A 13,290-nucleotide genomic window follows, 5' to 3' on the forward strand; every position below is an offset into this window, starting at 1 on the left:
AATCTGTTTCCTCCACGAAACTGCTGCTGCCATTAAAGCAGAGACCCTGTCCGATTCAGCACACAATAAAAGCTCCAGCAAATATGAGTGTAAGTTTTTTTTTGTTTTTTTTTTTGTTTTGAAATGGACTTTATCTCTTGTCACCAAGGCTGGAGCGCAGTGTCACAATCTTGGGTCACTACAACCTCCACCTCCCGGGTTCAAGTGATTCTCCTGCCTCAGCCTCTCTATGAGCTGGGATTACAGGCACCTGTCACCACGCCCAGCTAATTTTTGTATTTTCAGTACAGACAGGGTTTCACCATGTTGGCCAGGCTGGTCTCGAACTCCCAACCTCAGGTAATCCGCCCGCCTCAGCCTCCCAAAGTGCTAGGATTACAGGTGTGACCACCGCGCCCGACCAAGTATTTATTGAATGAATGTTATTATTAGTTAATTATCTGAGGACCAAGGAACAGAGCCAGAGCTGCATTCCCCACTAAGGAGCTTCCTTGTGTTACTGATGTGAAAAGCTCAGACTCAAGTCCAGCTCACTGAGTGAGAATCCCAGTTTCACCCATCATTTCACCTTGGGCAAATGATTTTAATCACTAAACTTCAGTTTCCCAATGTGTAAGAGGCACATGCCACACCCATCTGCCTCTCAGAGCTGTTGCAAAGATAATTAAAGAATACAATACACAAAAGGTGCTTAGTACAGTGTTGGGATATAGGGAGTGTCTAAATTTTAGTTATGACTATGGTTAGGGGGGCACTTCAATGGATATCCTTCCAAAAGGGAACAATTTAATTAATCCAGGGACAGTCCAGCGTTGCTGGGGACCCAGTCCCTGCCTTTACGAAGCCCAGAAGGAAGCAAGTGAGACAAACACACCACTCGACTCTCTCGAGAGGGAGCCGTGCCAGGTATAAACGGAATGCCCTCAGACGGCACAGGGAAGGAGGTTCAGGGGCAGGGCTTCCCTGAGATAACAAACGGGAAGGCCTCTCAAGGGTGGATGGGAAAGAGAGGGATCCTGATCACCTCTCCATGTCTTCCTGAGGCAAGAGCCCTAGCCGCGGGCTTTTCCCGGGCCAGTACTTTGGGAGAGGGAGCCCTCCGGACCCAGACCCTGCTACAGGGAATGTGGCGAGGCCGCGGGACTCACCCGCGGCGCTGAAGCCGAAGCCGGCGGGGACGGGCGAGTGTTCCGCGAGCTCCAATCGGATGACAATCAGTGACACACTCATAGGGCAGGCGCTGGCCGGCGCGGGCCCCGGCGGGCTCAGGCGAGGCTGGAAGGCGAGCCGAGAGGCCGAGCGGCCCGGGGCCGGCAGCCCCGCCACCGCCTCAACGCAGTGGCCGCCGCCTCAGCAGCAGCAGCTCCTTGAACAGCCCTCGGAGCCACAACAACCTCCACTTCCGCCTCCCGGCCGCCGTCGCTGACCCGCGGTTTACGCATGCGCGCAGGACCGCGCACCGCGATTGGGCTGCGCGGCATGGGGTCAGCCACTTCCCTTCCGTACGGGATCTCGAGGAGGTCGGAGCGGAAGGACGTCGTGGCGATTGCTAACGCTGGGGTCCGGCACTTAGGCCGAGCTGCGTGTTTTCGTACGGCCGCGAGTTAACCTCTGCCTGCCCTAGAGGCCTGGTCCTAACCCACCTCGGCTGACGGCGCGGGATCCCTGGCTCCGCGAGGTCTCCGAATTGTCCGAGCTATCTGTTATGCAGAACTTTGCCCCTTTGGTTGTGTTTGACTCCTCTCTCTAACCCTAGCATGGGTGGTTTTGTTTCTGTCCCACTTTACAGATAGGTACAACGAGGCTCAGAGAGGTGAAGTTGCTTCTAAGGGGCCTTAGAGAGTGGTGACTCGATCGCTATTCAGATGGCGATCTGGCTGGGCGCGGTGACTCACGCCTGTAATCCCAGCCCAGAGGCTGAGGCGGGCAAATCACCTCATATCAGGAGTTCGAGACCAGCCTGGCCAACATGGTGAAACCTCTCTACTAAAAATAGAAAAAATTAGCCGGGCGTGGTGGCGAGCGTCTGTAGTCCAAGCTACTTGAGAGGCTGAGACAGGAGAATCGCTTGAACCCGGGAGGCAGAGGTTGCAGTGAGCCGAGATTGTGCTACTGCACTCCCACCTGGGCAACAAGAGCGAAACTCCGTCTCAAAAAAAAAGAAAAAAGAAAAGAAAAGAAAAGATGGCGATCTGCTGGTTAGGAGCGCAGTGCTGCAGTTAGACCTGGGTCCTCCTCCCCACTTTGACTCCTCCCCTCGCCTAACTCCTAACCACCTAAACTCCTGGCTTTAGTTGATCTGACCTCCTTGGTCTCCCAAAGTGCTATCACTTCACAAATGTTTACTGAGAGTCTAGACACCCTTGAGATGCTTGAGACACATTGGCGTATAAGATAAACACAGTTCCTGTCTGTGCTGTGAGGTCGACCTACATCAGCAGTTGTGCAGTCTTGATAGTATAGTCATTGCATAAAGTTGGCATGATATATCCTCATGCAGTTGTGAGGATGAAATGGAATTATGTACATGGAGATAACATTAGCTTTTCTGAGGCTCAGCATTCTTTCCAGTATGTCAGACTGGCTTTTGTATGTAGATATTGACACAATTAATGCATATGGGACACGTACATGACAGGATGCTACTCTAGGTACATTGTATAATACATATATAAGTACATAGTACATTCTAGATGTGTGTGTATGTGGACTATATGTCTATGACATGACTACAAGATATATGTGTATATAGATCTTGTGACTACATCCTATGAAATACGTTTCCACATGCCCTGTTTAAATCAGGGTTTCTCAACTCTGCAGTATTGACATTTTGGGTCCTGACTACTTTTTTTGTTTTTGGCAAGGGGGCGGGGTGTCCTCAGCATTGTAGAGTGTTTAGAAACATCCCTGGCCTGACCCAGTAGATGTTAGTAGCACCTCTCCCCAGATAGTGACAACCAATGATGTCTCTGGACCTTGCCAAATGTCTTCTTGGGGTTAAAAAACATAACCCCGTTGAAGAATCACAGGGTTAGGTGAAAGTGCATAAACCATACACACATACTATATGCATAAAACCTATGAGACCTCTTGTGAACTTTTTTAATATATTACTGTAGTAGATAACATTTCAGTGTGTGCCAGGTACTAATTTGAGTGTTTCATATACCTTGTCTCATGCAATGGTAACAACAACTTTATGAAACTGGTACTATGTCCCTATTCTACAGAGGTGTAACCTGAGGCTCAGAGAAAGAGTAACTGGCTCAGGATTACACAGGTAGTAGTGGCAGAGCTGGAATTGAAATCCAGGCAATCTGAATCCAGAACCAACACTCTGTATCTCTTTACTAAACAAACCTTTTTTTTTTTTTTTGAGACAGAGTCTCACTCTGTTGCCCAGGCTGGAGTGCAGTGGTGTGATCTCGGCTCCCTACGATCTCGGCTCACTGCAAACCTCGGCTTCCTGGTTTCAAGTGATTTTCCTGCCTCAGTCTCCCAAGTAGCTGGAGCTACAGGCGCGCAGCACCGCGCCCAGCTGATTTTTGTATTTTTTTTAGAGATGGAGTTTCACCATGTTGGTCAGGCTTATCTTGAACTCCTGACCTCGTGATCTGCCCGCCTCGTCCTCCTAAAGTGCTGGGATTACAGGCGTAAGCCACTGCGCCTGGCCCCAAGCATCTTCTTAATGTATGACAACACACACTGTGTGTGCATTTTTATGAGAACATCATTTAAGTAGCAAGTCTGCATTATCATGCTAATCCCATTTTGAGTGTCAGAAAGAAGACAAATAAATCTTTTTTTTTTTTTTTTGAGACAGTGTCGCTCTGTCGCCCAGGCTGGAGTGCAATGGCACCATCTTGGCTCGCTGCAACTTCCGCCTCCTAGGTTCAAGTGATTATCCTGCCTCAGCCTCCCGAGTAATTGGGATTACAGGCACCTGCCACCATGCCCGGCTAATTTTTGTATTTTTAGTAGAGATGGGGTTTTGCCTTGTTGGTCAGGCTGGTCTCGAACTCCTGACTTTAGGTGATCTGTCCGCCTCGGTCTCCCAAAGTGCTGGGATTACAGGCGTGAGCCACTGCGCCCAGCCTGACAAATCTTCTTTATGGTAGATACCAGTAACAGATAACTAGAACTGTTAGCCAGAGTTGGGCAGGTTGGGAATGTTACAGCTCTTTGTGGCTGCCAAGGATTAAACCTGTACCCAGCTTTTCCCTATTTTCTGATATCTCCAGTTTATGCATCCTTCCAACTCATATGAAGCACCTGCTATGTGTCTAAAACCTGTACTAAGTCCCAGGGGATGTATATATATAGAGAGAGAGATGAATAAGATAGTCCTTGTCTTAAAAGGAGCTTATGAGTTCAGGAACACGTAGACATGAAAACAGGCCGGGCACGGTGGCTCTTGCCTGTAATCCCAGCACTTTGGGAGGCTGAGATGGGAGGATCACTTGAGGTCAGGGGTTCAAGACCAGCCTGGCCAACATGGTGAAATCCCGACTCTACTAAAAAAAAGTACAAAACCTTGTATTCCCAGCACTTTGGAAGGCCAAGGTGGGCGGATCACGAGGTCAGCATATCGAGACCATCCTGGGTAACACAGTGAAACCCCATCTTTACTAAAAATACAAAAAATTAGCTGGGCGAGGTGGTGGGCGCCTATAGTCCCAGCTACTCAGGAGGCTGAGGCAGGAGAATGATGTGAACCTGGGACATAGAGCTTGCAGTGAGCCGAGATCGAGCCACTGCACTCCAGCCTCGGAGACAGAGCAAGACTCTGTCTCAAAAAAAACCAAACTTAGCCGGGCATGGTGGTGCACGCCTGCAGTCCCAGCTACATGTGAGGCTGAGGGAGGAGAATTGCTTCAACCTGGGAAGCAGAGGCTTCAGTGAGCCAAGATTGCTCCACTGCTCTCCAGCCTGGTCATCAGAGCAAGACTCTGTCTCAAGACAAAAAAATGAAAGCAGTTACTGCGTAATGGGGTAAGTGCTCTGCCAAAGATTTGGAGAAAAGGCAATGGGAGTGAAAAAAAAAAAAAGTCCCACACTCTACCTGGAAAAAGAAAAGAAAAGGCTCCCCAGAGGAGCTAAAACTGAGGTTATGATGTCAAAGTGAATGGAAATTCATCTAACAGATAAAGCAGGGAAAGGTGTTCCAGTCAGTGAGCACAGCAGGTACCAAGGCCTAGAGGTATGAGAAATGACAGCATTTCCTGCCTTGGGAAGTGGCTAGAGCAGAACAGTCTTCTGTAGTTGAAGGAATAAGCAGACTGCTTGTGGGAACATTTCCCACATGTTGGTTAGCGGGACTACGTGGAGGACAGTGTCCTCCATAAGGATTAAAGTTGCCCCTTCAGGCCCCAAAAGCATTTTTCATCTCCACTAAGCCCTCACACAAAATGTATTGACCACTTTTACAAGTGTGCAAGTAAATTTCTCCTTCTATCATAAACATTGGCCTTGGCATAGGAACGTAAGTAAAACTGAAAATACGAATGAACCTTGACATTTTTAGTTTCAAATATTGCCCCCAAATTGAGCAAATTTCCACTTACTGTCATTGCATGGTGGTATCCTCAGCAGATGGTTGCAGGACTCCCTGCAGATAACAAAATCTGTGGATGCTCAAGTTCCTGATATTCAATGGTGTAGCATTTGTTTATAACCTATGCACACCCTCCTATATGGTTTAACCCATTTCCTGTTTAGAAAAAAAAAGTACTTGGCCAGGCACAGTGGCTCATGCTTGTAATCCCAGCACTTTGGGAGGCCGAGGCAGGTGGATCACTTAAGGTGAGGAGCTCAAGACCAGCCTGGCCTACATTGTGAAAACCCCTCTCTACTAAAAATACAAAAAACTAGCTGGATGTGGTGGCAAGCCCTGTAGTCTCAGCTACTCAGGAGGCTGAGGCAAGAGAACTGCTTGAACCCGGGAGGTGGTTGCAGTGCCCCGAGATCACGCTACTGCACTCTAGCCTGGGCGACAGAGCGAGACTTTGTCTCAAAAAAAAAAAAAAAAAAAAAAGAGAAAGCAAAAAATGTGCAGCACGCTGCCAGCACAGTATTCTCAGGGCAAGCAGGATATGAGTTAAGTAATCCCTAGATTACTTATAATACTGGCCGGACATGATGGCTCACGCCTGTAATCCCAGCACTTAGGGAGGCTGAGGTGGGTGGATCATGAGGTCAGGAGATCGAGACCATTCTGGTCAACATGGTGAAATTCTGTCTCCACTAAAAATACAAAAATTAGCCGGGCGTGGTGGCGCACACCTGTAATCCCAGCTACTTGGGAGACTGAGGCAGGAGAATCACTTGAACCTGGGAGGCGGAGTTTGCAGTGAGCCAAGATCATGCCACTGCACTATAGCCTGGTGACAGAGGGAGACACCATATCAACAAATATATATATTTAATATATATTATATGTATCAAATTATACTCATATCAAAATATATAAATATATACATACATATATATGTATACCTAAAACAGTGTAAGTACTATGTAAATAGTTGTTAGCCTGTATTTTTTGTTTGCATTTTTTGTTGTATTGTTATTTTATTGGGTTTTTTTGTTTGTTTGTTTTTGAGATGGAGTCTCGCTGTATAACCCAGGCTGGAATGTGGAGTGCAGTGGTACGATCTTGGCTCACTGCAACCTCCACTTCCCGGGTTCAAGTGATTCTCATGTCCCAGCCTCCCGAGTATCTGGGATTACAGGCGTGCACCACCACACCCAGCTAATTTTTTTTGTGTGTATTTTTAGTAGAGACGGGGTTTCACAATGTTGACCAGGTTGGTCTCGAACTCTCAACCTCAGGTGATCCGCCTGCATTGGCATCCCAAAGTTCTGGGCATTACAGGTGTCAGCCACTGCGCCCGTACTGTGTGTGTGTGTTTTGTTTTACTTAGAATATTTTCTATTGTGGTTGGCCAAATCTGCAGATGTGGAACTCACAAATACAGAGGGCTGACTATACATGAGAAACACATTATATTCAGGATTTACCACTTAAGAGTCCTTTCTCTAGGTGCTTATAGAGGTTGAGTATCCCTTATCCCAAATGTTTGGAACCAGAAGTAGTTCAGATTTTGGATTTTGGTATATCTGCATATGTATAATGAGATATCTTGGGGTTGGGACCCAAGTCTGAACATGAAATTCACTTATGTTTCATATACATTGTATACATATAGACTGAGGGTAATTTTATACAATATTTTAAATAATTTTGTGCATGAAACAAAGTTTGTGTTAAGTACTTACGTGTGGAATTTTTCACTGTGGCATTGTGTGGGGGCTCAAAAAGTTTTGGATTTTGGATCACTTTGAGTTTTGGATATTTGGATTAGGGATGCTCAACCTGTGCAGTTTTTTGAGTCCTGGCCGGGCACTGTGGCTCACGCCTGTAATTCCAGCACTTTGGGAGGCCAAGGTAGGTGAATCACCTGAGGTCAGGAGTTTGATACCAACCTGACCAACATGGCGAAACCCCATCTCTACTAAAAATACAAAAATTAACCAGGTATGGTGGTGCCTGGTACCACCTGTAGTACCAGCTACTTGGGAGGCTGAGGTAGGAGAATCACTTGAACCTGGGAGGCAGAGGTAGCAGTGAGCCAAATTCATGCCACTACACTCCAGCCTGGGCAACAGAGTGAGACTCTCAAAAATAAAAAAGTTTCTAATTTTGGAGCATTTCAGATTTCAGATATTTGGATGGGGGATGCTCAAACTATATAGTTATGGAGTCCTTTTGGCCCCACGGAATTGACTCCTCTAAACTCAGAGGCTGTCTTACCAACCTGTTTTGCACTCTCCTGATTTTTAGTAAGCTTTTTAACTGTAGAAATCACATCAAAAGCTTAAAAATTTTCATGAAGAAACTAGAATTTTCCTTTATTATTTTGGTTTTTTCCCCATCTTTTTATTTCAAGCTTATAGAAAAGTCGAAAGAACAATAATCTCCTGTTATACCTTTCATCTAGACTCACTATTAATGTCTGGCCATGTTTGGTTTTCTCTATACACAGGTGTATATAGGTATGCATCTGTATACGTGTGCATGTATGTGTGTTGTGTCTGTCTTTTTTTTTTTTCTGAACCGTTTGAAAGTAAGTTTGGGGAACAGTTACTAGTCTGCTGCAGTGATCTGTAAGTGGAAATGATAGTGTTTTGTGGTGTGAGGGTGTCATCGTAAGTGCTAGGAGGAGGCGAGTACAGGACATCTTAGGAGCACACAGGAGAAACTCCTAATGAGTCTTTTCTGACTTCCAGAAGAGGCTTCATGAAGACAGTGACTGGTAAACTACAACCCAAAGGACTGTTTGGAATTAGCCAGGCAGCTGGTGGAACACAGCATTGCAAAGGAGGAGAACATGGGTTTGAGGAAACTGCATGTAGATATGCGTGTCCAGATCATCCCAGGTTGAGGAGAAAAAATGGGGAGTTGCTGCAAAAAGAGTTTTTTTTTTTTTTTTTTTTTTTTTTCCTAAGATGGGGTCTGGCTTTGTCAACCAGGTTGGACTGCAGTGACACAATCTCAGCTCACTGCAACCTCCGCTTCCCAGGTTCAAGCAATTCTCCTACCTCAGCCTCCCGAGTAGCTGGGATTACAGGCGCCCAACACCATGCCCAGCTTATATTTGTGTTTTTTAGTAGAGATGGGGTTTCACTATGTTGGCCAGGCTGGTCTCCAACTCCTGACCTCAAGTGATCTGCCCATCTCAGCCTCCCTAAGTGAACAGATTACAGGCCCGTGCCACTGTGCCTGATGGGAGTAGACCTTAGAGGGCCTTTTAAGCCAGGCTTAGGAATTGAGAGTTTATTTTAAGGGCAATGAGGAGCCATTGAAAGAGTTGTTTGTTTGTTTTTTGAGATGGGGTTTTGCTCTTGTTGCCCAGGCTGGAGTGCAATGGCACGATCTTGGCTCACTGCAACCTCCGCCTCCCAGATTCAAGCGATTCTCCTGCCTCAACCTCCAGAGTAGAGGGGATTACAGGCATGTGCCACCATGCCCAGCCGATTTTGTGTTTCTAGTAGAGATGGGGTTTCTCCATATTGGTCAGGCTGGTCTCGAACTCCCAACCCCAGGTGATCCACCCACCTCGGCCTCCCAAAGTGGTGGGATTACCGGCATGAGCTACTGTGCCTGGCCCAGATTTGCAATTTTGAAAGAATACTCTGACTGGAGGGTGAAGAAAAAATTGGAGAGAGGTCTGAGAAGAGGCAAGGGGGCCAGTTAGGATCCATGGGCAAGATGGTGGCAGTGAGAATGCAAAGAGGTAGATGAGATTTTCAGGAGGAAGACTTGACAGCACAGAACTATATGGGGCGTGGTGAGGTAAAGACTGCGGAAAGTTACCAGGTGTGGTGGTTCATGCCTGTAATCCCAGCACTTTGGGAGGCCAAGGCGGGTAGATCACGAGGTCAGGAGATTGAGACCATCCTGGCTAACACAGTGAAACCCCGTCTCTACTAAAAATACAAAAAATTAGCTGGGCGTGGTGGCGGGCACCTGTAGTCCCAGCTACTCGGGAGGCTGAGGCAGGAGAATGGTGTAAACCCGGGAGGCGGAGCTCACAGTGAGCTGAGATTGTGCCACTGCACTCCAGCTTGGGTGACAGAGCAAGACTCCGTCTCTAAAAAAAAAAGAAATTGCGGAAAGTCAGGGCGAGTCCCAGCTTTCTAGCTTGGGCAGCCGAGTGAGCGATGGAGCCCTTGACCGAGTAGCCAGGGAGGGAGGAGACACTGAGGTCAGTTGTGGGTGTGATTCGAAGTGCCTGTTGGAGATGGGTTAGAGATGTCTGGCTGGCCCCTCTGACTCTAGGATGGAGGCCTGCGTGGGAGGCAGTGCAGGCACGTCACGCCCTGTGCCTTCTTCCCACACAGCCTCGGCTTCACCATGTGTGTAAGGAGCTGTTTCCAGTCCTCCTGTCTCCAGTGGGCATGGAGGACAGCCTTCCTGAAACACATCCAGCGCAGGCACCAGGGGTCCCACCGATGGACGCACCTTGGAGGCAGCACCTATAGAGCAGTGATTTTCGACATGGGCGGAGTTCTCATTCCTTCTCCCGGGAGAGTCGCTGCGGGTGAGCTATTCATTCTGTTTCACTTTGGGGGACTAGGGTGGCGGTGGGAGAATGGAGGGTGATCAGGAAGGCAGAGGGGAACACTTGGGCAGCAGTATGTCCTAGCAGGCCATGCTCTGGCTCTCGAGTCAAATTCCAAGCACCACTAGGGGGCTGAGTGTCTTGGGCGCATGGTTTAGCTTCTCCAGATCTTACTTTCCTCATCATTAAATGAGAGCTAATGGTAGTGCCTTCCTCCTTGGGATCTGGCGGAGAGTTATCCATGGGAAGCACTTGCTTAGCACAGTGATTGCTCAGTGCATCCTAAATTCTCAATCAATGATGAGCTGCCATGAGTACTGTGATTAGAATTTAACCACCAAGGCAGGGCACAGTGACTGAGGCCTGTAATCCCAGCACTTTGGGAGACCGAGGTGGGAGGGTCGTTTGAGCCCAGGAGTTCAAGACCAGCCTGAACAACATAATGAGACCCCATATCTGCAGAAATTTAAAAATTATCTGGGCACGTTGACATGCACCTGTAGTTCTAGCTACTTAGGAGGCTGAGGTGGGGGGATCACATGAGTCCAGGTGGTTGAGGCTGTAGTCAGCCATGATCATGCCACTGCACTCCAGCCTGTGTAACAGAGGAAGACCCTTACTCAAAAACAAACAAACAAAAAACCCAAAGAATTTAACCACTTTTTCTTGGGAACTGCGCTGCTTCTGAAATCTAGAATGCTGAAAGTCCCCTTTTGATTACAGCCTTCCTTTTTTATACCCCACTCCCTCTAAACCTGCTTCTGGACTGACAGGGTAAGAGTCAGCCCTCTGGTGTCTGGTCTTCTCTTTACCTGCCCCTTCCTGGTTTTACTTCTTTTCTACTCAGTTCAGCTTTTATTAGTTAGAGTCGTTTTGGCTTCAGGCAGTAGAAAACCTAAAAAAAATAGTGACTGAAACAAGCTAGAAGTTTCTCTTGCACATAAAAGCCCAGGTATGTGGTCTGGGGCACTGTGTGATGTGACTCTGTGGTATCAGGGACTCCAGCTCTTTCTAGCATGTTGCTCTACTGTGACTTTTCATTTCCACTCTCACCTCGTGGTCTGTCTTGGCTGTCTCACCTGCTGCTATCACATTCTCATGCCAGCCAGCAAGAAGGACAAAGGGGCAGACAGACAGCCATCCCTCTCCTTTTGAGCTTCTGCGGTGGCCAGCTGGCCAGTTCTCCATCCTGAATCAACCCAGGCACAGGTTTTCTATGCCTGCATGTCTAGGCTTTCCAGCACTGCTGACCAAATTACTCAGCCATGCAAACTGGCTGCACAAGCTAGTTTTGAGCTCCAGCCTCAGGTGGGCCCTTGGTGCTACACCTGAGCCTCTCTGTTCCTTCACTCATATCTCTGTCATGTTTACCTCAGGGGCTGTTCCAGACTGTCTGCTCCCCCTGCTCCTTACCACCCCCAAATATTCTTGTTCTGCAGACAGCTGAATCTATTCTTTTACAAAGAACGTAAAGACTAAGCCTGAGCAACACAGTGAGACCCCATCTTGAGCTAGGATTGCACCACTGCATCCCAGACTGGGCAACAGGCTTTTTTAGAGAACCTGTCTCTAAAAAAAAAGGCAGTGGGGAAGAACATAAAGATCAGTGAACAGAAAGTTTCTTGACTTTCTCCAGAATATCTTAAGAACCAATTCACTTCTCTCCATTCCCACTGCCTCCACCCTTGCCTTCTCTCACCCAAATGATGTCATCAGCCTCCTAACTCTTTCCCTGCCTCTGGCTTTCTGGATTTTACAAAATCTCCTCCCAGCTCCAGAATTACCTTTCTAAAACATAGATCTTGCTTCTGCGCTTAGCGGCTCACACCTGTAATCTCAGCACTTCAGGAGGCCAAGGTGGGCAGATCACTTGAGCACAGGAGTTCACGACCAGCCTGGCCAACCTGGTGAAACCTCATCTCTACGAAAAATACAAAAAACTTACCTGGGTGTGGTGGTGCATGGATGTAGTCCCAGCTACTTGAGGGGCTGTGGTAGGAGGATCACTTTAGCCCAGGCGGTTGAGGCTTCAGTGAGCTGAGATTGCAGCACTGCACTCCAGCCTGGGTGACAAAGTGAGACCCTGTCACAAAATAATAAATAAAATAAAAATAAAGCATAGATCTTGTTCCTTTCATCCCTGGCTTGAAAACCTTGAATGCCTGCATGTAGTCCCCTAGATTAAGTCTGGAAGCTTTCGCCTGGGATTCAGGGCTCCTCTCAGTTCTAGCTTTCCTGCTATGGACTACCTGATGCTCCCCAGGCATGCCAGGCGCATTTGCATGTTTATGCCTTTGCAAGCTCTGTTTCCTCCCTGTCTCCTCTGCCTGTTCAAATCCTACTGATGCTTTTAATGGCAAATTTAAGGGGATATTATTCAGCAATGACTGGAATCTTTTGAACACTCAATAAATCTCATGGTTGTTATTAACTTCAAGAGTCCTCTTCTGTCAAGACTTCTCCAACCTCATTTGCAACCTGGGCAGAATGTTCCTGGATAGCCAATTCCCATGCAAGTTTCACCTTCACCGAGACATTTTAGTTTGCAGTGGGATGTGTTCATGTCTCCTCTATGGGGCTCTTGGATTCCAGGACCCCAGATCTGGGATTTCTTCACTTCACTGTTGCAGTGTTAGCTCTGCAGGCTGTCTCAGTCATTCAGGAAATATTTGATGGGTAGGTGTGTGAAAAAAATAGTGATGCCTTATACTTTGTCTTTTGCTTGACTGGAGCTTCTGATGTTTATTTCAAATGAACCATATCAAGGGTCATTTGATAAGAATATGCTAGAATTGGCAAGGTGCGGTGGCTCACGCCTGTAATCTCAGCACTTTGGGAGGACGAGAGATGGGTGGATCACTTGAGGTCATGAGTTTGAGACCAGCCTGGCCAACATGACAAAACCCTGTCTGTACTAAAAATACAAAAATAAGCCAGGCATGGTGGTGGGCACCTGTAATCACAGCTACTCTGGAGGCTGAGCAGGGAGAATCGCTTGAACCCAGGAAACAGAGGTTGCAGTGAGCTGAGATCACACCATTGCACTGCAGCTTGGGAGACAGAGCAAGACTGTCACTGCAGTCTGAAACTCCTGGGCTCAAACAGTCCTGCCTCAGGCTCCCAAGTAGCTGGACTACAGGTGTTAGCCACTGTGCCTAATTTT

The 13,290-nt window shown here is 47.6% G+C and overlaps 2 protein-coding genes across 65 annotated transcripts in view; one reads left to right on the top strand and one right to left on the bottom strand.

Annotated features, from left to right (window-relative positions):
- The window catches only part of BRAP (BRCA1 associated protein), a 44,582-nt gene extending 43,184 nt beyond the window's left edge, over nt 1-1,398 (bottom strand). For all 15 annotated transcript variants that reach the window (XM_074007896.1, XM_074007900.1, XM_074007894.1 and 12 more), the window contains exon 1: nt 1,149-1,398. Coding sequence is in view for 5 of the 15 variants with exons in the window: in XM_074007890.1 (XP_073863991.1) it covers nt 1,149-1,230 (82 nt within the window). In the remaining 10 variants the exon portion in view is untranslated. The remainder of the gene's footprint in view (nt 1-1,148) is intronic.
- A 104-nt stretch (nt 1,399-1,502) lies between these two features.
- Nucleotides 1,503-13,290, top strand: part of ACAD10 (acyl-CoA dehydrogenase family member 10) — a 72,070-nt gene continuing 60,282 nt past the window's right edge. For 31 of the 50 annotated variants that reach the window (XR_012420668.1, XR_012420669.1, XR_012420671.1 and 28 more), the window contains exons 1-2: nt 1,503-1,678; nt 9,907-10,106. Coding sequence is in view for 19 of the 50 variants with exons in the window: in XM_074007863.1 (XP_073863964.1) it covers nt 9,920-10,106 (187 nt within the window). In the remaining 31 variants the exon portion in view is untranslated. Of the gene's footprint in view, nt 1,679-4,549; nt 4,996-9,906; nt 10,107-13,290 lie in introns of those variants that run through there. The other 19 variants (XR_012420680.1, XR_012420660.1, XR_012420663.1 and 16 more) reach the window with 1 other exon arrangement.

Source organism: Macaca fascicularis, chromosome 11 (assembly GCF_037993035.2).
Source record: "Macaca fascicularis isolate 582-1 chromosome 11, T2T-MFA8v1.1".
Lineage (NCBI taxonomy): Eukaryota > Metazoa > Chordata > Mammalia > Primates > Cercopithecidae > Macaca > Macaca fascicularis.